The sequence below is a fragment of the Aquarana catesbeiana genome, linkage group LG02 (genome assembly GCF_042186555.1).
Source record: "Aquarana catesbeiana isolate 2022-GZ linkage group LG02, ASM4218655v1, whole genome shotgun sequence".
Classification (NCBI taxonomy): domain Eukaryota; kingdom Metazoa; phylum Chordata; class Amphibia; order Anura; family Ranidae; genus Aquarana; species Aquarana catesbeiana.
The window spans coordinates 29,979,719-30,006,974 of record NC_133325.1 but is presented as its reverse complement, the minus strand read 5'-3'; the positions used below and the strand labels follow the sequence as shown (position 1 = coordinate 30,006,974).

The 27,256-nt window shown below is 43.5% G+C and overlaps 1 protein-coding gene across 2 annotated transcripts in view; it reads right to left on the bottom strand.

Moving 5' to 3' along the window:
- Positions 1 to 22,711, bottom strand: part of LOC141126753 (ecto-ADP-ribosyltransferase 5-like) — a 70,232-nt gene extending 47,521 nt beyond the window's left edge. Inside the window, exons 1-4 of one of the 2 annotated variants that reach the window (XM_073612727.1) lie at positions 22,501 to 22,711; positions 22,340 to 22,387; positions 18,024 to 18,089; positions 8,001 to 8,682 (exon numbers count right to left, since the gene is read on the bottom strand). In XM_073612727.1, coding sequence (XP_073468828.1) covers positions 8,001 to 8,682; positions 18,024 to 18,083 — 742 coding nt within the window. In that variant the 5' untranslated portion in view covers positions 18,084 to 18,089; positions 22,340 to 22,387; positions 22,501 to 22,711. The remainder of the gene's footprint in view (positions 1 to 8,000; positions 8,683 to 18,023; positions 18,090 to 22,339; positions 22,388 to 22,500) is intronic. The other variant, XM_073612728.1, reaches the window with a different exon arrangement.
- Positions 22,712 to 27,256: the final 4,545 nt, after the last annotated feature.

Sequence of the window (27,256 nt, the reverse complement as noted above, 5' to 3'; positions counted from 1 at the left end):
GCAACTTCTGACACCAAGGATCTTTTTAGCAATCCATAAGGGGGGATCTTTAAAATGTCTGCAAGCAGTGGCGGCCACTCCATTGGGGGCACAGGGGCGCCGCCCCCCTAATCCATGCGCCTGGCCCTTAATCTACATGAAGAGTGCTGGATGCAAGAATTTCTATGGGGTTCTTTTTTGTTTTTGTTTTTTGAAGGACGTGATTAGAGCCAGAGGCTCTATTTGGCTTCAAAAAAGAGTGGGCTCGGGGCGCAAAGCACTGTGCCCCGAGCCCACTCACTTGTGTGACAATAGCAAATTAATATTCTCTATTGTCTTACTGCTTCTCCTCCCGGGGCAATCAGGAGGCAGGTCTTAAGACCCAATTGGCCGAGAGGAGAAGCAACCGTATTGGCTGGGAGCAGGGGAGGGAGGCGCTGAGGAGGAGACGCAGGGGGAAGCCTCCGAAGCTGCCCGCGGCCTGGTAGGGGTAAGTGCAGGGCTGATGGATGGATGAACAATGGGGGTTTTACCGACTGAACAATCGAGCAACGGTTGTGTGGGTTTTGACCGATCGATCGCCCGAACGAACGGGGGAGGGGGGTCGGTTGGTTTGTTTGCCGCCCCTTCTCCCCTAAGAAGCTAAGGATAATCTGTGAAGGCTGTTTGGATGCCAAGGTGGCAATTTTTGCACATTTTAAAGATTCTGATATAAGTGTAATGATTTTAAACTTTTTAATAAGCCTTGCAGTATTACACTATATGCCCTCTTCTCTTCACTTGTCCAAACTTTACTACTCCAACCGTCTTTGACTAAGTAAAGTATGTAGGATCTACATCAAGTGGTGGAGGAGAGGAGATTCCATTCTCTGAGGCACAACCAATCTACATATCTGCTGGACAGGAGACACCATCTTGATATACACAGGCGTATTTATCATCTCTATCTGGTGAGTGGGGATCCAGGAGGGGAGCACAGGAAGTCACCAAGATTACATCAATGTGTCACCAGCCCAGTACCTCACACTTGATGAACTTTATTGATTGCGCCTTATTTTGTATTTTTTTTAACTTTATTGAATGCACTTTTTTTTTTCACTATATTGGCACTTTGTTATACATGTTGTCATATGACACATATTTGATGCGAGTATATGTACATTTATGATTTAGAGAGGCAGCGCTGAGTATAAATTTTCTGTTGTCACTTTTTTGGGGTACTTACCTTGCCATATAGCGGCAGCCCTATTACATATGTACATGTGGGTGGGTGTGTAAACGCACACGTATATTTTGTATTTATTCTATCATTTATTTGCAATTTTATTTACAATTTTATTTATTCTTCTCCACGGCACGGGTCTATCTTTATTATCTTTACCAGCCACCACTGCCTGCAACTGGGGAGCATTATTCCCACTGACTATCACACTAATATACTGTGATCTGTAGATATAGTAATTATTATCAGGGGCTCCCTGAGACCAGAAAGTTATTTCAAGGGTTCCTTCATGTTAAAAAGTTGAGACAGGCTGTTCTAAAGAAAGTACATTTAAAGCCAAAGCATTTTTTGATGGAAAGGTGAGTAGTTAGATCCACTATTAGGGCTTTTTTACTCCATTGGAGAGAATCCATTGGGGAGAATTGCTATCACTTCCTGTCCTGGAGAGGCAAAACAGGAAGGGTGAGGAAATCTCCTCAAAGTGATGGGAAATCCAGCGTTTTCCAGGTGACCCCACTGGAAGATTTCCACTCTTTTCCTATCCTGGTGATGTGCTGTGCAGAAGGGCTGACAGAAGAGGTGGCTGCCTTGGGCACTTCAACAGGTAAGGCAGAATCTAAAACTAAAACAATTCAGATGACTAAAATACAACAAAAACTAAAATGGCATTGGCTGAATCTATGTCTATAGTGCATGTTGAAACCTTTAATACCATAAATAATAACATGTTATTAGATTTTTACTCCAGGAGCATATAACGAGTTGCAAAATTCTAGAGAAATAAATAATGCATTACAATTTAACTAAACACATTTGATTTTAGCCAACTAAAATTATTTTAGTAGACTAAAATGTACTACAGATTTTAGTTGACTATAATACGACTAAAACTAAAACAATTCAGATGGCTAAAATACAACTAAACTAAAATGGCATTTTAGTCAAAAGACTATGACTAAAGCTAAATTGAAATTTGACATAAAAATTAACACTGGTGCTGAGGGAGTTTACAGTTCATGGGGGAACATAGTTTGTCCTTTTTGCAAATGGGTGCTAAAAGACCTTGTCCCAGTGACAACTGTACAGTGTTGGATTTCACATTACTTTCTGTGTTTGTGACGATAGTCACTAGAACAAATGGGAGGATATGGGGGAAGGGCACACAATTTAGTTTGGCAGCATGGAGTAAAATTGGTGATCTAGAGTGCAAGGATCTTGCATTTGCAAGCCTTTTACAGTACATGGAAGGGCATCAAAAGGATATCTTGAAGTTGAGGTTAGGGATGTAGGACAAGAATACAGCAATGGTGCACAAACTAGATAAAGCAGTTTTTATGAAAAAAAAATGCTGGTGGCATTCCATTAAAATCTAACATGTATAACTTTATTGTTCCAGACAAACATTGAGCCACACCTGAGACCTCTTTGTCTAACCAATTTCACCCAAAAACTGGGCTTAATCATAGAGATCACTATATTATTAGGCCCAGTTTATTGATGAAACTCATTAGAGGAGCTCCAAGGCAGGGCTTCTTGTTTGTCTGGAACATTAAAGCTCCACATGTGGAGCACTTTCAATGTATTTTTTTATTAATTTGCACTTTGGGCATTGCAACAAGCCCTGCTTGGTTTTGGCACCAACTTGTAAGGGATATACCAGGATTATTTCACCACTAAATCCAATCATCCTCCAGTGTCCGCCATTCCTTCCTATCCAGCCATTAGAACCCTTGAGTTTTTGGCAGCCTCTGAATTGTGTTGGTTTGCAACCTTGGATTTTATGATGTCATAAATACTTTTTGACTCCAAAACTGTTGGTCTGGCTCCATTACTTCTACAAGCCCAGAAAATAAAACATTGCAGTGGTTCTCACCCTCCCCTGCTCCTTTCAAAAGAGGTTTAACCTTAAACTATGTAGAGGGTTCTTTACTGAAAGGATGTGGAATTCCAGGGCCGATCCTGGCCGGGGTGCATGGGGTGCAGTGCACCCGGGCGCCACAGAGGTGGGGGCGCTGAAGCGCCAGAGTGCTCCCCTCCCTCCTCCTCTCCTTGTCCTTAGGCGGCTCTCTCTGCCGGTCACCGCCGCCGCTGTGCCCATCCCCCCTCCCTCCTCCTATCATAGGAAGAGAGGGAAACAGCCAGTGACTCTGTGTACAGAGAGAGACCAGTCGCGGCCACGCAGTGACATCACGGGGGCGTGGGGGTGGTCTGAGCCCGACCCCGATGTGTTCCACTTCTCCTCCTGTGTAACTCCCGCCTGCTGCCCAAGCCTGACACGCTCTATTCTCCACCCGGGCAGCACGGCTGCACACCGTTCTCTCCTCTCCAGCTGCCGCCCAGGTGTTTTTAATTAGCCTAATGGAGGGGGGTGTCTGTACTAATGTAGGGGGGTGGTTTGTCCTGGGGGGTCTATACTAATGCAGGGGGGTGATTTGTCCTGGGGTCTAAACTAATGTAGGGGGAAGTGCTTTGTCCTGGGGGGTCTGTACTAATGTGGGGGGTGGTTTGTCCTTGGGGGTCTATACTAATGTGGGGGGGTGATTTGTCCTGGGGGGTCTAAACTAATGTGGGGGGGTGATTTGTCCTAGGGGGTATGTACTAATGTGGGGAGGTGGTTTGTCCTGGGGGGGTCTATACTAATGTAGGGGGGTGACTTGTCCTGGGGGGTCTAAACTAATGTGGGGGGTGATTTGTCCTGGGGAGTCTGTATTAATATGTAGAGGGGGTGGTTTGTCCTGGGGGGTCTATACTAATGTAGGGGGATGATTTGTCCTGGGGGGTCTGCACTAATGTAGGGGGGTGGTTTGTCCTGGGGGGTCAAAACTAATGTAGGGGGGAGGTGATTTGTCCTGGGGGGGTCTGTACTAATGTGTGTGGGGGGGTGGTTTGTCCTGGGGGGGTCTATACTAATGTGGGGGGGATTTGTCCTGGGGGGTCTAAACTAATGTGGGGGGTAATTTGTCCTGGGGGTCTGTACTAATGTGGGGGTGGTTTGTCCTGGGGGGTCTATACTAATGTAGGGGGATGATTTGACCTGGGGGGTCTGTACTAATGTGGGGGGGTGGTTTGTCCTGGGGGGTCTATACTAATCTAGGGGGGGTGATTTGTCCTGGGGGGTCTATACTAATGTAGGGGAGGTGATTTGTCCTGGGGGGTCTGTACTAATGTAGGGGGGTGGTTTGTCCTGGGGGGTCTATACTAATGTAGGGGGGGTGATTTGTCCAGGGGGTCTAAACTAATGTAGGGAAGGTGATTTGCCCTGGGGGGGTCTGTACTAATGTAGGGGGGTGGTTTGTCCTGGGGGGGTCTAAACTAATGTAGGGGGGTGATTTTTCCTGGGGAGTCTGTACTAATATGTAGAGGGGGTGGTTTGTCCTGGGGGGGTCTATACTAATGTAGGGGGGTGATTTGTCCTGGGGGGTCTATACTAATGTAGGGTGGGGTGATTTGTCCTGGGGGGTCTGTACTAATGTAGGGGGGTGGTTTGTTCTGGGGGATCTATACTAATGTAGGGGGGTGGTTTGTCCTGGGGGGTCTATACTAATGTAGGGGGGATGTTTTGTCCTGGGGGTCTAAACTAATGTAGGGGGAGGTGATTTGTCCTGGGGGGTTTGTACTAATGTAGGGGGGTGGTTTCTTCTGGGGGTCTGTACTAATGTAGGGGGGTGGTTTGTTCTGGGGGGTCTGTACTAATGGAGGGGGTGGTTTGTCCTGAGGGGGGTCTGTACTAATTTAGGGGGGTGTTTTGTCCTGAGGGGGGTCTGTACTAATGTAGGGGGTGGTTTGTCCTGGGGGGAGTCAGTACTAATGGAGGGGGGTGGTTTGTTCTGGGGGGGTCTGTACTAATGGAGGGTGGTGGCTTGTTCTGGGGGTCTGTACTAATGGAGGGGGGTGGTTTGTTTTGGGGGTTCTGTACTAATGGAGGGGGTGGTTTTGTACTAATGGAGGGGATGGTTTGTCCTGAGGGGGGTCTGTACTAATGGAGGGGGGGTGGTTTGTCCTGAGGGGGGTCTATTCTGATAAAGGGGGGTGTTTTGTCCTGGGGGGGGTCTATACTGAGGGAGGGGTTTATACTTAGTGGGGGTCTGCACTGACGGAGGGGGGGTCTATACTTAGTGTAGGGGGGTCTGTACTGAGGGGCAACTATAGTTGGTGGAGGGGGTGATACCATGTTTTGCCGCACTGGGTGACACCAACCCTAGTGACGCCACTGCAGCCGCAGGCTCTTGTTTCCCCTCTCCCTCTCCTCCTCGTGCGCGCTGCTGTACTAGTGAGTGGCGCACTATGTTTCTTCCCCCGCCTTCATATCGGCCAGGGAAGAAAAAAAAAAGGAGCAAAGAAGAGGATTGTGGGACATGTAGTCCCAAGGACTGGCAGCCCCACTGTAACACAGAAAATGCAGCCCACACAGCATGCTCAGCTGAATGGGAGAGAGAGAGCCAGGAGCCCGGGAAAGCTTTCAGGGAAGTGCACCCAGGACTCCAGAGGGAGAGGACAGTGCTGAGGGAACACCATCAGTGAGAGAACTCCGCTGACCTGCACCACATGAAGGAAAGCCACACAGCCTGGTGCCATCCCTGGTGGAGAAAGGAATGGAGTCATTGCCAGAATACAGATCTAGGCTCTACCCAGTGGAGTCGCCACGGGCAATTCAGAGTGAGCTGACTCCTGATCAGAGGAACCGTTGTTGCTGTATCGCTGGGTCAGGTGAGAGGGCCGATCGGCCATTATTTACTAACGTCCATAGGAACTGCAGTCTCTGACCATCTCTTGTAACATGTCTGCAGTCTCTGACCATCTCTTGTATCATGTCTGCAGTCTTTGACCATCTTTTGTATCATATCTGCAGTCTCTGACTATCTCCTGTAGTATGTCTGCAGTCTCTGACCATCTTCTGTACTATGTCTGCAGTCTCTGACCATCTCCTGTATCATGTCTGCAGTCTCTGACCATCTTCTGTAGTATGTCTGCAGTCTCTGACCGTCTCCTGTAATATGTCTGCAGTCTCTGACCGTCTCCTATATTATATATCCAGTCTTTGACCATCTCCTGCAATATGTCCGCATTCTCTGACCATCTCCTGTAATATGTCCGCAATCTCTGACCATCTCTTGTAACATGTCTGCAGTCTCTGACCATCTCTTGTATCATGTCTGCAGTCTCTGACCATCTCTTGTATCATATCTGCAGTCACTGACAGTCTCCTGTAGTATGTCTGCAGTCTCTGACCATCTTCTGTACTATGTCTGCAGTCTCTGACCGTCTCCTGTAGTATGTCTGCAGTCTCTGACCATCTCCTGTAGTATGTCTGCAGTCTCTGACCGTCTCCTGTAGTATGTCTGCAGTCTCTGACCATCTCTTGCAACATGTCTGCAGTCTCTGACCATCTCTTGTAACATGTCTGCAGTCTCTGACCATCTCTTGTAACATGTCTGCAGTCTCTGACCATCTCTTGTAACATGTCTGCAGTCTCTGACCATCTCTTGTAACATGTCTGTAGTCTCTGACCATCTCTTGTATCATGTCTGCAGTCTCAGACCATCTCTTGTATTATGTCTGCAGTCTCTGACCATCTCCTGTAGTATGTCTGCAGTCTCTGACCATCTCCTGTAGTATGTCTGCAGTCTCTGACCATCTCCTGTACTATGTCTGTAGTCTCTGACCATCTCCTGTACTATGTCTGCATTCTCTGACCATCTCCTGTATTATATCTCCAGTCTCTGACCGTCTCCTGTAGTATGTCTGCAGTCTCTGACCATCTCTTGTATTATGTCTGCAGTCTCTGACCATCTCCTGTAGTATGTCTGCAGTCTCTGATCATCTCCTGTACTATGTCTGCAGTCTCTGACCATCTCCTGTACTATGTCTGCATTCTCTGACCATCTCCTGTATTATATCTCCAGTCTCTGACCGTCTCCTGTAGTATGTCTGCAGTCTCTGACCATCTCTTGTATTATGTCTGCAGTCTCTGACCATCTCCTGTAGTATGTCTGCAGTCTCTGACCATCTCCTGTACCATGTCTGCAGTCTCTGACCATCTCTTGTATTATGTCTGCAGTCTCTGACCATCTCCTGTAGTATGTCTGCAGTCTCTGACCATCTCCTGTACCATGTCTGCAGTCTCTAACCATCTCTTGTAACATGTCTGCAGTCTCTGATCATCACCTGTACTATGATTGCAGTCTCTGATTACCTCCTGTAGTATGTCTGGGGGCTCTTTCTAACAGACTCTCTAACAGAAGCCATCTCTGTGTGTATCAGAGAGACTCCCCTCCAGGTCTCATTAGTGTAAGCTCTTCCTGTATTTTCTTTATTGTTAAAAGATCATGGGAGGATCCTAGGGTAATGAAGAGTTCTTAGGGGAACATCTCTGTGTTTGAGTCGTTGCCATAGAAACATTTGTAAAGGGGAGGAGTTGGTAAGATGACCACGCCCACTTGGGGGCGCCAGAAATATTTCTGCACCAATGCGTCTGTGACCCTAGGATTGGCCCTGTGGAATACCCTTCCACAGGCGGTGGTTTCAGCGGGGGGCATCAATTGTTTCAAAAAACTATTAGATAAGCACCTGAATGACCGCAACATACAGGGATATACAATGTAATACTGACATATATTCACACACATAGGTTGGACTTGATGGACTTGTGTCTTTTTTCAACCTCACCTACTATGTACTATGTATATAGTCCTAATTTACTCCACCACACCAATTTATGGAATTCTACCCCTTGGTAGGCACAGATTAGGACTAGTTTAGAATAACAGAAGGCTTTTAAACAGAGAGATGTAGTCCTCACCTCCTAAGTAAGCACAGTTGAAGTAGCTGCAGAGTTTGCCGGTGCTCTCTAGCTTATACGTGGCTTCAATCTTGTTTGCCAAGTTAAATGTTTCTCCAATGGGAATAAGGATTTCTTTCTGTTTATACACTGATAAATCTTCTATGTCCACACCATAGCAGGTTGATATGTTGAAAAAAGGGGTCTTTCCAAACCGTTCAGCAACTGTTATGTTTTCAGAGGAAGATGTAAACCGATCAAAACGCATTTCCTTAGCTACATCTACATCACCGATCCTTGTACCCCTGTAGACATGAGTCTCCTTCGCACAGCCTGTTCTCAGCACCTGTAAGGCTCGGGTCAGGTAAAAGTGAAGAGCTTTAAAATGGAAATTTTTCATGTAGAAATCTCTAGACTTTCCCGCTATTGAGACATTTGCGTTAAGCTGTTGGTATATGGGATATGGCTTTCCCATTGTGTACAATACAACTGCTATGCCATACTTGTCATCATATTGATTTAGGACTGATCTTTTTTTCTTCCATGTCTTACTAGCTTCTCCCCACATTACAGCAAACTGCTCGTCTTTCAGCTCTTCTTCTAGTATGTTTGGCATTTTGAGCTCCATTAATTCTGCGCAGCCAATATACTGGTCATCAAATGTATCTGGCATCATGTCCAAAACTACAGCTTGATGGCTCATCTGTGAACAAAAGTGTTTGGAAAATAACTTATTGAGAGTTAGCTGGTTAAGCCTTGAGGCAGTCAGAGCTCATTGACTCCTAGTATTGGTCAACCCAGATTACCTTTATAGTAAGATGGATCTGAGGTATAGGGTATATATTTTTACCAATTCCCTTTCTACATTTTCAAGTGATCAAGTAGATAGGCTATAGTACTGCAGTCAGCTTAGCTGTTACTATTTGATATGTATCCCTAAGCACAGAGTCTTATTTCCTCTGCCAGATTATGTTGAGCATGCAATCTCAGGTGCTGCTTGAGGAAAAATCGCTTGTGTTACCACCTGTGTTATACTTCTTGTAGCATGGCTTTTTATTCTAGACTCAGGCCGTAGGAGGATATGTGTAAACCCTCTATAGCTTTATTCTTGGGTTTAGACCTAAGAATATGGAAGCTGCAGGAGTCTTCCCTTCTGAAAAGCCCTTAACCTCCCTGGCGGTTAAATTTCAGCACCATTAGAGGTAACCCCGAGCCACATTTGGGATTGCATTGCAGGATCCTGGTGCGGTGTACTTACCTTGTTCCCAGGATCCTGCGATGTCCCCCCGCTGTGTCCGTGGGCTCTGTCCTCCGCCCGAAGCCTCTCTGTGCCGGGCTCCATTCCCTGCAAGTGTTGTCACGCACTGGGGCGGAGCCCGGTGGCAAATTCAAAAAAGTGATACATACAGTACACTGTAATCTTACAGATTACATTACTCTATGAAATTATTTCACATCCCCTTTGTCCCCAGTGCTTTGTCCAATGCCCTGCATGCAGTTTTATATTATATATATACTGTTCTTTCTGCCTGGAAACCTGAGATTGTCCATAGCAACCAAAAAGTGTCCCTTTACATCAAAAGTGGTTTTAGACCAGCTAGAAAATAGCGATAGTAAATTAGAACACTTGCAGAATTGAGCGATAGTGAATTGTGGGGAAATTAATTTTATTATTATTATTATTATTATTATTATTATTATTATTATTATTATTATTATATTATATTATTATTTTTTATAATTATTTATATTTATTTATTATATTATAATTTATGATTTTGTGTTTCAAACTTCATCATACCTGGGATATGTACTAGACTCTTGGTGGACAGATTTAAGTGTGTTATTGCTAAGAATTACAGTCCTACAATATAAAACGCCAAATTTCTATGCAAAATAATTGTACCGCTTTGAGACGCAAAAATATGACATAATCATACCGCCAGGGAGGCTACAGATGTTAACTTACTAAAGTCAGAGTATTTGGCCTTGAAAAAGCAGATGTGGCTGCCCCCCCTCCCCCCCATTGGATAGATGTGGTGAGTAATTGGCTGAGCGAGAAGATACCATTATTGGATCCTCTTCAGCTCTCCATCCTTGGAAGATTGAGATCAAGGTACTACAAGAACCTTCTCGGCTCTCCTACATTAGAAGTCTGTGATAGAAATACCACAAGAATGTCCTATGCTTTCCTTTAGATCATGGGTAGAACCATTAAACCAGACCTCCCTCTTATGACACCATCCCTTTTTCAATTTCAAGTACTATAGTAATATTTCTCCACTACCTCCATCTGGAAGTGGAGAAAGTGAATTGGAACTTTAAAAAGAACATAACCCAAGAGAAAATAAAATGAAAACAACTTTATTACATAGTTAAAATCTTGTTAAAAATGCAAGAAACAACACAAATCACCATAATAAGTTTAGTATAATGGACACATATTTGCAGCTCCAAGATGGTGTAATATATCATCAATGTACACCAAGATACTACATGAACCTTCTTACTCTCCTTCCTTAGAAGTCTATCAAGGTACCACAGGATCCTTCTCTGCTCTACTGCCTTATGCCATGTAAACACGGGTCGACTTTTCGGCATCAAAGGTCCGACGGTCTTTCTGACTGACTTTCGACAGACTTTTGAACGAACGGACTTGCCTACACACGATCCCACAAAAGTCCGACGGATTCGTACGTGATGATGTACGACCGGACTAAAATAAGGAAGTTGATAGCCAGTAGCCAATAGCTGCTATAGCGTCGGTTTTTGTCCATCGGACTAGCATACAGACGAGCAGATTTTTCGACCGGACTCGAGTCCGTCGGAAAGATTTGAAACATGTTCCAAATCTAAAGTCCGTCTGATTTTCGACTGAAAAAGTCAGCTGCAGGTCCGATGAAGCCCACACACGGTCACATTGTCCAACGAATTCGTCCCGTCGGGCCAGTCCGGTCGAAAAGTCCGCCGTGTGTACACGGCATTAGAAGTCTATAGTCAATATACCACAAGAATCTATCATGCGGCACAGGAAGGCAACCATTTAGCAGAGCACGTGGATCAGACAGATATTCAAAGTGATAAAAAGTAAGGCCTTTGACGAGGATTTGAGCTTAGTGTGGTGATTGAGACTAACTGTATTTCAAGGGCATCCTGATTCACCACTCACCCTTCTTCCCATATTTTTGCTACCTGTTAAAAAATGAGTATAACATTTTATCTAAAGCCAAAGCTTTTTTATATTTTGGATGGAGTGGTGAGAGTTTAGAACCTCTGTCAGCTCTTTTTGCTGTCTGTTTCCCTGCTGGGGAGATTCACCCTCTCTATTTAGCCTGGTGACCATTGTTACTCGAGACTGAAAGTTGTGGGAAATAAAAAAATAAAAAAAAAACGAGTTGTCATTAGAGCAGGAATAGAGGAGAAATCTTTCAATGTGGACACTAATGCCCTGTACACACAATAGGATTTTCCGATGGAAAATGTGTGATAGGACCTTGTTGTCGGAAATTCCGACCGTGTGTGCTATAAAATTTTCCGACAACAAAATCCGTTGTCGGAAATTCCGATCATGTGTAGACAAATCCGACACACAAAGTGCCATGCATGCTCAGAATAAATAAAGAGATGAAAGCTATTGGCTACTGCCCCATTTATAGTACCGATGTACGTGTTTTACGTCACCACGTTCAGGACGATCAGATTTTCCGACAACTTTGTGTGACCGTGTGTATGCAAGACAAGTTTGAGCCAACATCCGTCGGAAAAAATCCATTGATTTTGTTGTCGGAATGTCCGATCAATGTCCGACCGTGTGTACGGGGCATTATTCTGGTGGCAACTGTCTGATAGAACATTTCTCTCACTTTAGAGACAATTCTTTTCACTTCCTGTTGTGTCTATAAGACAGAAAATGAAAGGAAATCTCCCAAATGGAGCACAAAGAAGAAAAAAAAAAAACTGTCTACTCCCTACTCTATCCAATATGAATGAAATGCTTTAACAAAGTGACTGGTGCCTATTTTTGTTCGACAAGCTGGAGAAGAACCACACCCAGGACTGAATGTGCCTGTGTCTTTATCGCTATGTTTGTGTTCTTGAGATATTTGTAGTGCGGCTTATTTGTTTAGCTGAAGGTTAAAATTTTCTGAAGGGCTGCACTGAAGGTGCAATGAATGTTTCTGTAAAAACTAGAGACATTAAAGGCCTTGGATGGTTCATTTGAAGGAAAAGTATAGCACATATGTGCATATTTTGAGATACTGCTGCAAAATGTACCTTTAAAGTTGACCTTGTGTCACAGCTAACATCACTGTATATGGAGCTGAACAGGCTGATGTCTGAGGGAAAGTTTCCTTTCTGTGGCAGACTCAACCAGGACAGGGGCTTTTGGAGAGGCATGCAGGGTAGCCTCTTGCCTACTGACTATGGGCTCTGGTATTTGAAGGAGCTACAAGCATTCAGGAAGATGTCCTATTTTATGACATGTTATTAACACATTTAACAGTCAAGAAAGCCATTATGGTCTTTGCCAACGTGAAATTCAGTGAGAAGATGGAAGTGAAAAGAAAGCTGGTCAATGAGATTTGAACAGCCCTGGTTATTCTTAAATGATGAAGAATTGTTGCCGGACTATCTGGGGTGGGCACTCCCTGACTAATCACAGCTGTCTGGGTGCCTGGCTGTTGATTAGCTCACTTTTTAAGTAGGTTACTGTTAGCTGTTCATTAAATGTAGCGTTAGATGTAATGATGATGATATCACTGTTTAAAGTTTGCATTGTTTAGGCTAATGTGATCAAGCGCTTCTCTGATTTTGTGCGGTATAAATTCTATGCAAACTTACAATAAAGAGAGTTCCTGTTTGCATCTAAGCTAGTGTCGTCTAGTTCTCGGATGCAATTCCCAGCTGTAACACCCTTTTTCTGTGTTCCAGCAGCAAGGAAGCAGCTCTTTGCAGGGTGCCAGCTGGTCCATCATAATTTCCAAAAACCTTATTCACCTTTCTACTGAAGAGACAGGAAATGGATCCTAATTTCAAGGGTGTCACATGACACAGTGCACCCCATTCAGTGTGCAAATTTACCCAGGGACAGGGCCTCTTTAGGAGCAGAAAAAGCTACTGATTTAGGGCTACTAGTTTAGGTGGCCAACCAAACCCAGGACTAGCCATTAAATGGAGATAAATTCCACCTTTTTCATTTTCTGGGTTACAAAACTTCAACCATCTTGATTGGCTGGATAAAAATGACATAACACTTGCACATATGCACATATATGGGAGTTAATTTATCTCTTCACTGAGAGATGCTAAGGTTGTACACTGGGCTGAGCATGCGCAGGTTAGTGTATGTTCCAAAGAAGTTTGCAAGCAGGCAGGCAAGAAAATTTTATTACAGAAGTATGTCTTTTATTCAATAAAAACCTCTCTGCTCTCAAAGCTTTAGGATGAAGGCACCAGATTTTGAATGTCAGTGTCATAGTTAGGGATGGTCCCGATGTTTGAGTCAAACATAAGTGCGACTCGAACATCGGGTGTTCGCCGAATAGCGGTTACGTAAACGGTTACGTAACCGTGTGGCCCCGCCCCCCTCTGACGCTACGGGAAAGCCATAGAGATGTCCCCATGCATGAGAGGGGGGCGGGGTCACCCGGCGACGTAATTGTGTGGCCCCGCCCTCAGTTATAAAAGAGTTGTCACCTGAGAGCGGCTGGTCATTACAGCGTGTGCCCCCCATGGAGGCAGATCGTAGGCAACGTGCGGCTTTTTTTTTTTTTTTTTCAGTCCGTCGGAGCGTGAGAAGAAGAAGACTCCATGGGACAGTTTTATTTTTTGATTTTTTTAATAAAGGACTTGTCCCAAGGCGTGTATTGTGTTTTTTTTACAATTTTCACACATTTTTTGTGAAATGGTACGGGTACATTTGTACCCCATTACCATTTCACACGGGGGGGGCGGGATCTGGGGGTACCCTTGTTAAAGATTCTGATAAGCCCCCTGCCCACAGACCCCCACAACCACCGGGCAAGGGTTGTGGGGATGAGGCCCTTTTCCCCATCAACATGGGGACAAGGTGCTTTGGGGGGCTACCCCAAAGCACCCTCCCAATGTTGAGGTCATGTGGCCTGGTACGGTTCAGGAGGAGGGGGCGCTCTCTCGTCCCCCCTCTTTTCCTGCGGCCTGCCAAGTTGCGTGCTTGGCTAAGAGTCTGCTATGGATTTTGAAGGGGCCCCCACACCATTTTTTTTTAATTTTGGCACGGGTTCCCCTTAATATCTATACCAAACCTGAAGGGCCTTGTATGAAATTTGGGGGGACCCCCAGGCATTTTTTTTTTAATTTTGGTTCGGGGTTCCCCAGTGGGGAATTCCCATGCTGTTTTTATCAATTAACTTTTATGTGTATTGCCGGACCGACAATTCATTAATAGCAGCGAGTATTTTTAAATGACTTTTTTCCTTTAGAAATGTCATTTTGCTGTCAGACTGTTCTAAACACGGGAAACATGCCCCTCTTTACAGGCATACTATAGACACCCCCCGAGGTACAAATTTTAAAGGAATATTACACTTTTATTGTTTCACTTTAAGCATTATTAAAATCACTGCTCCCGAAAAAACGGCCGTTTTTAAAACTTTTTTTTGCATTGATACATGTCCCCTGGGGCAGGACCCAGGTCCCCAAACACTTTTTATGACAATAACTTGCATATAAACCTTTAAAATTAGCACTTTTGATTTTTCATGTTCATGTCCCATAGACTTTAATGGTGTTTGCGTGTTCGTACAAATTTTTTGCCTGTTCGCATGTTCTGGTGCGAACCGAACCGGGGGGTGTTCGGCCCATCCCTAGTCATAGTTGTCAACAGCCCCAAATTGCCTGGGACACTCATGAATTTGGAACAGCTGTCAAGGTATTTCCTTGTCCCGGGCTGATTCCCGGAAATCAGTCACAGACAGCTGTGAACTGTGCATTTAAATTATTGGGAAAAACAGAGCGGGGCTGGTTGCATCCAAAACATCACATGATGCGGCACACACTGCTGGGGACACAGATCGGATCCTTCCCCCGGACCTACCTCCTTCCCCAGCAGAAGCTGAGCTGTTCAGGCAGCTAAAAGTGGAGTTCCACCCCCCCAAAAAAAATATGCTTAAAAAAAATAAAAAAAAACATTTGGAGAAAAAAATTTTTTTTACTCACCTCTAAATGCCTGTTGCTAGGGGGTCCCACGTAGTCTGCCTCCTTCGGCGCCTTGGCTCCTGATGTCACTTCCCTCAGCGCAGGAAGGGAGATCGCCTCTCCCCCTCCCTCTTGTCAATCATCTGGGACACGTGACCAGTCCCAGATGATTGCGTGGCCAGTGACGGCCAGCTCACACATGCGCAGTGGGTGCCCGGCTGTGAAGCCACAGCCGGGCGCCCACAGTTGAAATGCCAGCGCCGCCGAGCGGAGGGGGGACAAGCGGGGCTTCGATCCCCTGCATCGCTGGACCCTGGGATAGGTAAGTGTCCTATTATTAAAAGTCAGCAGCTGCATTATTTGTAGCTGCTGAATTTTATTTATTTATTTTTTTTAAGTGGGAACCCCGCTTTAAGTATTCAGGACTCTCATTCACTGAGGTCTGGTGAGGTTAGGTAGAGCCTGCTTCTCAGTGATTGGGTGGGACTCAGGGAGGGGGTGTGGCCAGCCTCGGACGGGTGATGATCAAAATGCTAGCCTGCCTTGAGCCTTGAAGTGCAACACATGTGTGAGGCAGGAGGAGGCTTCAGCAGAGTGGACCCAAACGGAGGTATGTTTAGTGCTGCAATTTGGGCTCTCTCTGCATCTCCACCTCTGGGGGGAAGATCGTGATGGCTGGGGGGGGTCTCTATCTGTTTGCAAGCAGCAGCCCATTGGGGTCTCTATCTCATGGGGATGGCTGTCAGTCATCTCCATCCTGCACACTCACAGTCATCTCCATCATGTCATCTCTATCCTGTCTTCTCCATCCTGCACACATACAGTCATCTCAATCCTGTACACACACACAGTCATGTTTACATTCCTTGTAACAGCAATAAAAGTGATAAAAAGAAAATTAAAGAAACGGTGTAAATAAATAAAATGTAAAAAAAAAAATTAAAAGCACCCCCATCCCCCCCCCCCCCCCCCCCGTGCTTGTGCACACGGGTGAACGCAAGCGTTGGTCCTGCACGCATACGTAACCCATACATGTGAACTATCACTGCGAACAACAGAGTGAGAGCAATAAATCTAGCACCAGACCTCCTCTAAAACTCTAAACTGGTAACCTGTAAAGGCTCTTAAAATGTCGCCTGGGGCGACGTAGTTTGTTACCATTCCATGAGTGTGCACAATTTTAAAGCGTGACATGTTGGGTATCTATTTACTTGGCGTAATACCATCTTTTTTATTTTACCAAAAATTGGTTATTATATTGTGTTTGTGTGCATTAAAATTAATTAGTGTATTTTTTCCAAATTTGCTTTCAAAAATTGCTGGGCAAATACCATGTGACATAAAATATTGCAAAACCCACCATTTTATTCACTAGGGCCTCTGCTAAAAAAAAAACATAAATAATGTTTGAGTGTTATAGTAATTTTCTAGCAAAAAATCCTCTTTTTTACTTGCAAACAAAAAGTGTCAGAAAAAAGCCTTGACTGATGCCCCTCATTCTAAACATCCAGAGGCAAGAATCACTCCCTGAGATGAATGTGCCTAGGACCCTAATGGCAAGTATGTGGGCCTAGGACATGCACAATATACAGTAGTCGCTGGTGAGTTGAAAATTAATACGAGTGATTAGGGTTGCACCAATACAAGTGTCAGTATCAGCGCCGATGCTGAGCATTTGCACGAGTACTCGTGCAAATGCTCTGATAAGCTAATGGATACTTTTGTGGTGCAATTTGAGCCCATCCAAAATAAATACGCTCAAATCACACTGCAAAGAATTGCATTTGAGTTGAACAGAAATGCGGAGCGATTCCTGTCTGAATCCAATGCGGTTTGCGGCACCGTTCCTGTGTGAACCCAGGCTTGTCATAGTGACTTCAGCTTGGGTCCACACAGGAGCAGTGTGGGAAATCGCATGAGATTCAGACAGGAATTGCACCACATTCCTGGTCAAATCACATATGATTCTTTGCAGTGCGATTTGAGCCTATTCATTTTGGGTGGGTTCAAAGGTCATCCGTACTTGTATCGGCGGGTACTTGACCGAAAGTATCTGTACTCTTACTCGCTGGTAAAAAAAAAAATGGTAGTGCAAACCTAAGACTCCTTTCACACTGGGGCCATTTTCAGGTGCTTTAGCGCTAGAAATAGCCTCTGCAAAGCACCTGAAAACCGCCTCCCTTTCATTCCAGTGTGTCTTTTCACAATCGGGCGGTGCGCTTGCGGGACGTTCCGAAAAGTCCTGCAAGCAGCATCTTTGGGGTGGGTTGGAAGCGCTGTATTTAGCGCTCCCAAAACGCCCTGCCCATTGGAATGAATGTGCAGCAATTTCAAAGCGCCTAAAAAGCGCTTTGAAAGCGCCGCAAAATTGGACTTTTTGGGGGTAAAAAGCGCCCCACTAGCAGCCAAAAAGCGTTGCAAAAGTATCGCTTAAACAGCACTTAAGCACCGCTAAAACGAGCGGCCAGCGCTTTCAGTGTGAATATAGCCTAATAGTAATCATTAAAAAAGAGCTCGGGTGTCCTCCAAACCCATCTCTAACCCAATCCCCAAACCTGCTTTTTTGTACTCCAAGGAGCTGCAGGCTGGGCCATTTCCTGACCCTCAGCTCATGTGAGTACAAGAAAATGGCAGTTCGGACGTTAGAGATTGGTTGAGGACACCTAAGCTCTTCTCTAATGATAACTAAAGACAGAGCTAACACTCCATCGTGAAAAGCAGTTGTTTTTTTTCCATTAGTGGTTCAGTGTTATGTAACATTCCTTCACCCTCAGGTCACCAAGCCTCAGATCTCTGTGACCTGACCCCATGTGTAATAATATATATATTTATAGGACATGACTGAACGTTTCAGGGTGTAAGGTTTACCTGGAAAGATAAGAACAGGTGCAAAACACACAGCGTTTTCCCCAACAATTCCAACAGCATCTTTATCTGTAAAGACAATTGATGTAGATGTAAACCAAAGCACCAAAACCTCATATAAGCCAACACATGTTAAGGTCATTTTAAAGTCATTTTAAGTCTTTTCAAATCTGAAGCTCTTATTAAAATATTCCTGGTGATCCTGCCACATAGGTCCTTGTTCAGCCAGTTCCTGTTATGGGATGATAACTGTCTCCCAATTGTGCTTCTGCATTGTCACCCTGTCACATGCACCCTTGATGAAGGCCACAACTGGTTGTGCTAACACACCTTGCTAAGGCATGGTCCACCATTGTCACCACCAGGAATCCAGTCCACTTCAGAGCAAAGCAGTTGATCCTGGAGCAGGTGACTGTAGACAGAAAGTGGTTGAGAAAGCTTGGAGGAGATCTGAGGCACTTTGATGGTTAAAAAAAAAAAAAAAAATGTGACAGCAAGATTTATTGGGAAAAGAAAGCATGGGGATTTATGATACACTGTGCTGCCGCATACACACCCGAAGGTTTCTCCAACGGAACTCAGACAGAATTCCATTCAAGCGGTCTTGCCTACACACGGTCAAACCAAAGTTCGACCAAAGTCCAACTGTCCAGAACGCGGTGACGTACAACACGTACGACGGGACTAGAAAAGTGCAATAGCCAGTAGCTAATAGCTTCTGTCTTGTACTTGCTTCAGAGCATGCATTGTTTTTGGTCCGTCGGACCAGCATACAGACGATCGGTTTTCCCGATAGGAATTGGTTCCATCAGAAATATTTAGAACATGTTCTATTTCTAGGTCCGTCAGAATTTTCGAAAAAAAAATTCAGATAAGGCACACACATGATCGGAATAGACAATAAAAAGCTTCCGTCTGACTTTTTCTGTCGGACATTCCGCTCATGTGTACGTGGCTTTAGGGGTTGATTTAGGCTACTTTCACACTTAGGGTGGTTTTCAGGAGCTTTAGCGCTAGAAATAGCCTGTAAAAAGCTCATAAAAAACGCCTCCCATTCATTCCAGTGTGTCTTTTCAGACTGGGGTGGTGCGCTTGCGGGACGTAACGAAAAGTCATGCAAGCAGCATCTTTGGGGAGCCCCAAAAACACCCTGCCCATTGCAATAAAGGGGCAGTGCTTCCAAAAGTGCTTTGAAAGCGCTGCAAAACAGAACTTTTTACCACTCTTTTTTTTTTTTAAAGCGCTCCACTGGCAGGCGAAAAGAGCTGCTAAAACAGTGCTAAAGAGCTGCAAAAATGAGCGGCGCTTTAGCGCTAACGGCACAGGCGCTCAGTGTGAAAGTAGTCTTATGCCCTGTACACACGGTCGGACTTTCTGACGGAATATGTACGATCGGAGCTTGTTGTCGGAAATTCCGACCGTGTGTGGGCTCCATCAGACTTTTTCCATCGGAATTTCCAACACACAAAGTTTGAGAGCAGGCTATAAAATTTTCTGGCAACAAAATCTGTTTGTGTAAATTCCGACCGCGTGTGGCCAATTCTGACGCACAAAGTGCCACGCATGCTCAGATTAAATGAAGAGACAATGGCTATTGGCTACTGCCCCGTTTATAGTCCCGACGTACGTGTTTTACATCACCGCGTTCAGAACGATCGGATTTTTCGATAACTTTGTGCAACTGTGTGTATGCAAGACAAGTTTGAGCCAACATCCGTCAGAAAAAATCCATGGATCTTGTTGTCGATATGTCTGATCAATGTCCGACCGTGTGTACAGGGCATAACTAAAACTGCATAGTCTGGTTCACCTGTGAATGGTAGCCAATCAGCTTCTAACTTCAGCTTGATTAATTAAGCTTTGACGAAGAAAAAAAAAAAACTGAAAGCTGATTGGTTCCAATGCAAAGCTGCACCAGATTTTGCACTTTCCCGTTTTAGTAAATCAACCCCTAAATATCAATGTAATTTTCTAAATTTTTAAACCTGTAATTTACATTAAAGGGACCCTATCACCAGTCCATTCATTTCAACAACAATCTTCCCATAAGACTGTATGTGCATGTAATGTGTTTTATTCATCCTATTCACCTGTACAGCCCCCCTGGTGTAGACATGATAATGCCCAGAGACTATCGCTGTGCTCTGCTGTCTTGGATATGATGTCAGCAGCCCCAGCAGACTCAGAGCTGTCACCCAAGTGACCCTCTATAGCATTTGTCTTCTCTCCTCTCCCAGAAGCTATATAAAAGGTTATGTAGGTAGGCGAAAGGGAGAGGTGAAGGAGCTGGGCCAGCACAGACAAAAAATAGACACTCTCAGGAAAAGAAAGGGCTATGACGTGCAAGGAGGGAAGGACTGTCTCCTAAATGTGTTGCTGTGTTGTCATCCTGTTACACACACTGTGGGTGGAGACTGCAACTGGCCATTTCTACACACATTACATTTGCATGGTCTACTTTTGCCACCATTAGGCAACCCGCCCTGGGAAATTCCATGCAGCTATCCCTGGAGGGCTGGTAAATAGCAAGTGGATGCAGAGAATCTTCAGGAGATCAGTAGGACTGAGATTCAACAAAGGATTAAAAAAAAAGTAAAAACAATATTTAATCAAAAAAAAGTAAATTGTTTATGATACACCAAGTTGTAGACACTGGGCATACTACACTGAGCCTACATTGTTCAAACAAGAGAGACTGATACACAGTAACAATGTTTTTTAAACATTGATCATACAAGACCACACAAGCGATAGAGAGATACAAAGTAACATTGTTTATAAACATTGTTCAAGCAGCAGATAAAGATACAAAGTAACATGGTTTATTAACATTGATCAGGTAGGAGATAGAGAGATACAATGATCAGACATAGAGAGATGCAACGTAACATTGATCAGGTAGGAGATAGCGAGATACAACATGACATTGTTTATAAACATTGATCAGACAAGAAATAGAGAGATACAAAGTATCATTATTTATAAACATTGTATCTCTCTATCTCTTGTATGATCAATGTTTATAAATAATGCTACTTTGTATCTCTCTATCTCCCATCTGATCAATGTTTATAAACAATGTTACATGGTATCTCTTTATCTTCTGTCTGATCAATGTTTATAAACAATATTACCTTGTATCTCTCTATCTCTGTCTGATCAATGTTTATAAACAATGTTACTTTGTATCTCTCTATCTTCTGTCTGAACAATATTTATAAACAATGTTACTTTGTATCTTTCTATCTCTTGTGTGATCAAAGTAACATTGTTTATAAACATTGTTCAGACAGAAAATAGAGAGATACAAAGCAACATTATTTATAAATAGTGTTCAGACATGACATATAAAGATACAAATGAACATGGTTTATAAACATTCTTCATACGGGAGATAGAGAGATACAAAGTAACATTGTTTATAAATATTGATCAGACAGAGATAGAGAGATACAAAGTAACATTGTTTATAAATATTGATCAGACAGAGATAGAGAGATACAAAGTAACATTGTTTATAAACATTGATCAGATGGGAGATAGAGAGATACAAAGTAACATTGTTTATAAATATTGATCAGACAGAGATAGAGAGATACAAAGTAACATTGTTTATAAATATTGATCAGACAGAGATAGAGAGATACAAAGTAGCATTATTTATAAACATTGATCATACAAGAGCTAGAGATACAAAGTAACAGTGTTTGCAAACATTGTTCAGAGAGATCATAGAGAGATACAAAGCGACATTATTTATACATATTGTTCAGACAGGAGATATAAAGATACAAAGTAACTTTGTTTATAAACATTCTTCAGACAGGAGATAGAGAGATACAAAGTAACATTGTTTGTAAACAGTGTTCAGACAGGAGATAAAAAAATACAAAGTATTGCTGTTTATAAACATTGTTTAGACAGAGAGAGATACAAAGTAACATTGTTACTCTTTGGCTTGTCCTTCTGACCCTTTTTTGGAATATTGTGGTATCTGGACCTCTTAGCAGTGGTGAAGGGCTTCAATTTCTACACTACAAGCCAGAGACCATGAAGAAGCTGCCTGCCAGGAACCAGATTATTTACATCAACATGTAAGATAGCAATACCAATAAGATAACATTATGGGTCCAGGGGCTATTTTTCTACTTTTCTCAGTATAGGGTCTAACCCTTCCACAGTCGATCCAAAACAAAAAAAAATGTCTTTGATGCACATTATATTAATCCAGTTTTTTATCCATCAACTACGGCCATGAAAACAAGGAACAACAAGGGTGTAGGGATGTGACAATGGCATGGTTAATGACCTTTACTCACATTTTACGATGAGGACACAGTATGGAACCTCTGTGAACACGATGCAGCCTGTGTTTCAAAGAAAAAGGCCAAAATGGATGAGAAAAAAATATTTCCATATTTCCATAGTGTATTAAGATTACTTATGATGAGAAGAGGAATAAGGTGAAGTTGTATCTTACCTGTCTGCAGGTCTGTGTGTGCCCAATATCCCTCCTCTAAGATATATATACAGAATGGCAATACTTTCAGTTTTGTTTACCATTATTAATCATAAATGATGAAGTTGTATTACTTTGTCATACACCTCTGTGACTATGTTCCTTTGTGGCACACATTCAGATTTCTCCAAGTGCATTAATCAGCATGTTTGTAGATAAAAAACATAATTAGAAAGCAGACCCAGCCTTAGAGATATGTGGCAAGTTAAATAATGTGTCAGTGTAACAATTACAATCATGTACGGTATTACAGTCATAGAGATCATAGCACTGCCCCTGACAATACCTTTTCACTGCAGGACAGCCATATCTCTATTCAGAAACCAAGGTCACCATTTACTTCCTGGCCTGGGATGGCTGCTAAAGAATGCTCCCTTTACAGTGATGGTCATTGGAAAGAACGCTCCCCCTATAATGATGGTAAATGGAAAGAATCCTCTCTTTATAGTGGTAGTCAGTGGAAAGAATCCTCTCTTTATAGTGGTAGTCAGTGGAAAGAATCCTCCCTTTATAGTGGTGGTCAGTGGAAAGAATCCTCCCTTTATAGTGGTGGTCAGTGGAAAGAATCCTCTCTTTATAGCGGTGGTCAGTGGAAAGAATGCTCCCTTTACAGCGGTGGTCAGTGGAAAGAATCCTCCTTCTACAGTGGTGGTCAGTGGAAAGAAAACTCCCCCTATAGTGGTGGTCAATGGAAAGAATCCTCGCCTTTATAGTGGTGGTCAATGAACAGAACACTTCCTTATAGTGGTGGTCGATGGAAAGAATGCTCCCTTTACAGTGATGATCAGTGGAAAGAATGCTCCCTTTATAGTGGTGGTCATTGGAAAGAATCTTCTCTTTATAGCGGTGGTCAGTGGAAAGAATGCTCCTCCTATAGTGGTGGTCAATGGAAAGAATCCTCTTTTATAGTGGTGGTCAGTGGAAAGAATCCTCCCCTTATAGTGGTGGTCAGTGTAAAGAAAGCTACCTTTATAGTGGTGGTCAGAGGAAAATACGCTCCCCCTATAGTGGTGGTCAATGGAAATAATCCTCTCTTTATAGTGGTAGTCAGTGAAAAGAACACTCCCTTTATAGTGGTGGTCAGTGGAAAGAACATTCCCTTATAGTGGTGGTCAATAGAAAGAATCCTCCCTTTACAGTGATGATCAGAGGAAAGAACCCTTATAGTGGTGGTCATTGGAAAGAATCCTTTCTTTATGGTGGTGGTCAGTGGAAAGAATCCTCCACTTATAGTGGTGGTCAATGGAAAGAATACAGTGGTGGTCAGTGGAAAGAATTCTCTCTTTATGGTGGTGGTCAATGGAAAGAATCCTTCCTTTACGGTGGTGGTCAGTGGAAAGAATGCTCCCCCTATAGTGGTGGTCAATGGAAAGAATCCTCTCTTTATAGTGGTGGTCAGTGGAAAGAACACTCCCTTTATAGTGGTGGTCAATGGAAAGAATCCTCCCTCTACAGTGGTGGTCAGTGAAAAGAAAACTCCCCCTATAGTGATGGTAAATGGAAAAAAATCCTCTCGTTATAGTGGTGGTCAGTGGGAAGAATCCTCCTTTTATAGTTGTGGTCAGTGGAAAGAATCCTCCCTTTATAGTGGAGGTTAGTGGAAAGAATCCTCCCTTTATAGTGGTGGTCAGTGGAAAGAATCCTCCCTTTATAGTGGTGGTCAGTGGAAAGAATCCTCCCTTTATAGTGGTGGTCAGTGGAAAGAATCCTCTCTTTATAGTGGTGGTCAATGGAAAGAACGCTCCCCTATAGTGATGGTCAATGGAAATAATCCTCTCTTTATAGTGGAGGTCAGTGAAAGAATCCACTCCTTATGGTGGTGGTCAGTGGAAAGAAAGCTCCCTTTACAGTGGTGGTCAGTGGAAAGAATGCTTCCTTTATAGTGGTGGTCAGAGGAAAATACGCTCCCCCTATAGTGGTGGTTAATGGAAATAATCCTCTCTTTATAGTGGTAGTCAGTGGAAAGAACGCTCCCTTATAGTGGTGGTCAGTGGAAAGAACACTCCCTTATAGTGGTGGTCAATGGAAAGAATCCTCCCTTTACAGTGGTGGTCAGTGGAAAGAATGCTTACTTTATAGTGGTGAAGATCGATGGAAAGAATGCTCCCTTTTCAATGATGATCAGTGGAAAGAAAGCTCCCCTTATAGTGCTGGTCATTGGAAAGAATCCTCCCTTTATGGTGGTGGTCAGTGGAAAGAATGCTCCCCTTATTGTGCTGGTCATTGGAAAGAATCCTCCCTTTATGGTGGTGGTCAGTGGAAAGAATCCTCCACTTATAGTGGTGGTCAGTGGAAAGAATACAGTGAAGGTCAGTGGAAAGAATGCTCCCCTTATAGTGCTGGTCATTGGAAAGAATCCTCCCTTTATAGTGGTGGTCATTGGAAAGAATCCTCTCTTTATGGTGGTGGTCAATGGAAAGAATCCTTCCTTTACAGTGTTGGCCAGTGGAAAGAATCCTCCCTTTATAGTGGTGGTCAGTGGAAAGAGTCCTCCCTTTATAGTGGTGGTCAGTGGAAAGAACGCTTCCCCTATAGTGGTGGTCAATGGAAAGAGTCCTCTCTTTATAGTGGTGGTCAGTGGAAAGAACGCTCCCCCTCTAGTGGTGGTCATTGGAAAGAATCCTCTCTTTATGGTGGTGGTCAATGGAAAGAATCCTTACTTTACAGTGGTGATCAGTGGAAAGAATCCTCCCTTTATAGTGGTGGTCAGTGGAAAGAGTCCTCCCTTTATAGTGGTGGTCAATGGAAAGAATGCTCCCCCTATAGTGGTGGTCAATGGAAAGAGTCCTCTCTTTATAGTGGCGGTCAGTGGAAAAAATCCTTCCTTTATAGTGGTGGTCAGTGGAAAGAATCCTCCCTTTATAGTGGTGGTCAATGGAAAGAACGCTCCCCCTATAGTGGTGGTCAATGGAAAGAATCCTCTGTTTATAGTGGTGGTCAGTGGAAAGAATCCTCCCCTTATAGTGGTGGTTAGTGGAAGAATCCTCTCCTTATAGTGGTGGTCAGTGGAAAGAATGCTTCCTTTATAGTGGTGGTCAGAGGAAAATACGCTCCCCCTATAGTTGTGGTCAATGGAAATAATCATCTCTTTATAGAGGTAGTCAGTGAAAAGAACACTCCCTTATAGTGGTGGTCAGTGGAAAGAACACCCCCTTATAGTGGTGGTCAATGGAAATAATCCTCCCTTTACAGTGATGATCAGTGGAAAGAATGCCCCCCTTATAGTGTTGGTGATTGGAAAGAATCCTCTCTTTATGGTGGTGGTCAGTGGAAAGAATCCTCCACTTATAGTGGGGTTCAATGGAAAGAATACAGTGGTGGTCAGTGGAAAGAATCCTCTCTTTATGGTGGTGGTCAATGGAAAGAATCCTTCCTTTACAGTGGTGTTCAGTGGAAAGAATGCTCCCTTTACAGCGGTGGTCAGTGGAAAGAATGCTCCCCCTATCGTGGTGGTCAATGGAAAGAATCCTCTCTTTATAGTGGTGGTCAGTGGAAAGAACGCTCCCTTTATAGTGGCGGTCAGTGAAAAGAAAACTCCCCCTATAGTGATGGTAAATGGAAAAAATCTCCTCTTTATAGTGGTGATCAGTGGAAAGAATCCTCCCTTTATAGTGGTGGTCAGTGGAAAGAATCCTCCCTTTATAGTGGTGGTCAGTGGAAAGAATCCTCCCTTTATAGTGGTGGTCAGTGGAAAGAATCCTCTCTTTATAGTGGTGGTCAGTGGAAAGAATCCTCCCTTTATAGTGGTGGTCAGTGGAAAGAATCCTCCCTTTATAGTGGTGGTCAGTGGAAAGAATCCTCCCTTTATAGTGGTGGTCAGTGGAAAGAACGCTTCCCCTGTAGTGGCGGTTAGGGATGAGCCGAACAGCCCCCGGTTCGGTTCGCACCTGAACTTGCGAACGGACCAAAAATTTGCACGAACGTTAGAACCCCATTGACGTCTATGGGACTCGAACGTTCAAAATCAAAAGTGCTCATTTTAAAGGCTAATTTGCATGGTATTGTCCTAAAAAAGGGTTTGGGGACCTGGGTCAATGCAAAAAAAACTTTTAAAAACAGACGTTTTTTCGGGAGCAGTGATTTTAATGATGCTTAACCACTTCAGCCCCGGAAGGATTTACCCCCTTCCTGACCAGAGCACTTTTTACAATTTGGCACTGCGTCGCTTTAACTGCTAATTGCGCGGTCATGCAATGCTGTAACCAAACGAAATTTGCGTCCTTTTCTTCCCACAAATAGAGCTTTCTTTTGATGGTATTTGATCACCTCTGCCGTTTTTATTTTTTGCGCTATACACGGAAAAAGACCGAAAATTTTGAAAAAAAATGATATTTTCTACTTTTTGTTCTAAAAAAAATCCAATAAACTCAATTTAATCATACATTTAGGCCAAAATGTATTTGGCCACATGTCTTTGGTAAAAAAAATGTCAATAAGTGTATATTTATTGGTTTGCGCAAAAGTTATAGCGCCTACAAACTAGGGTACATTTTCTGGAATTTACACAGTCTTTAATTTATGACTGCCTATGTCATTTCTTGAGGTGCTAAAATGACAGGGCAGTACAAAACCCCCACAAATGACCCCATTTTGGAAAGTAGACACCCCAAGGAAATTGCTGAGAGGCATGTTGAGCCCATTGAATATTCATTTTTTTTGTCCCAAGTGATTGAATAATGAAAAAAAAAAAAAAAAATTACAAAAAGTTGTCACTAAA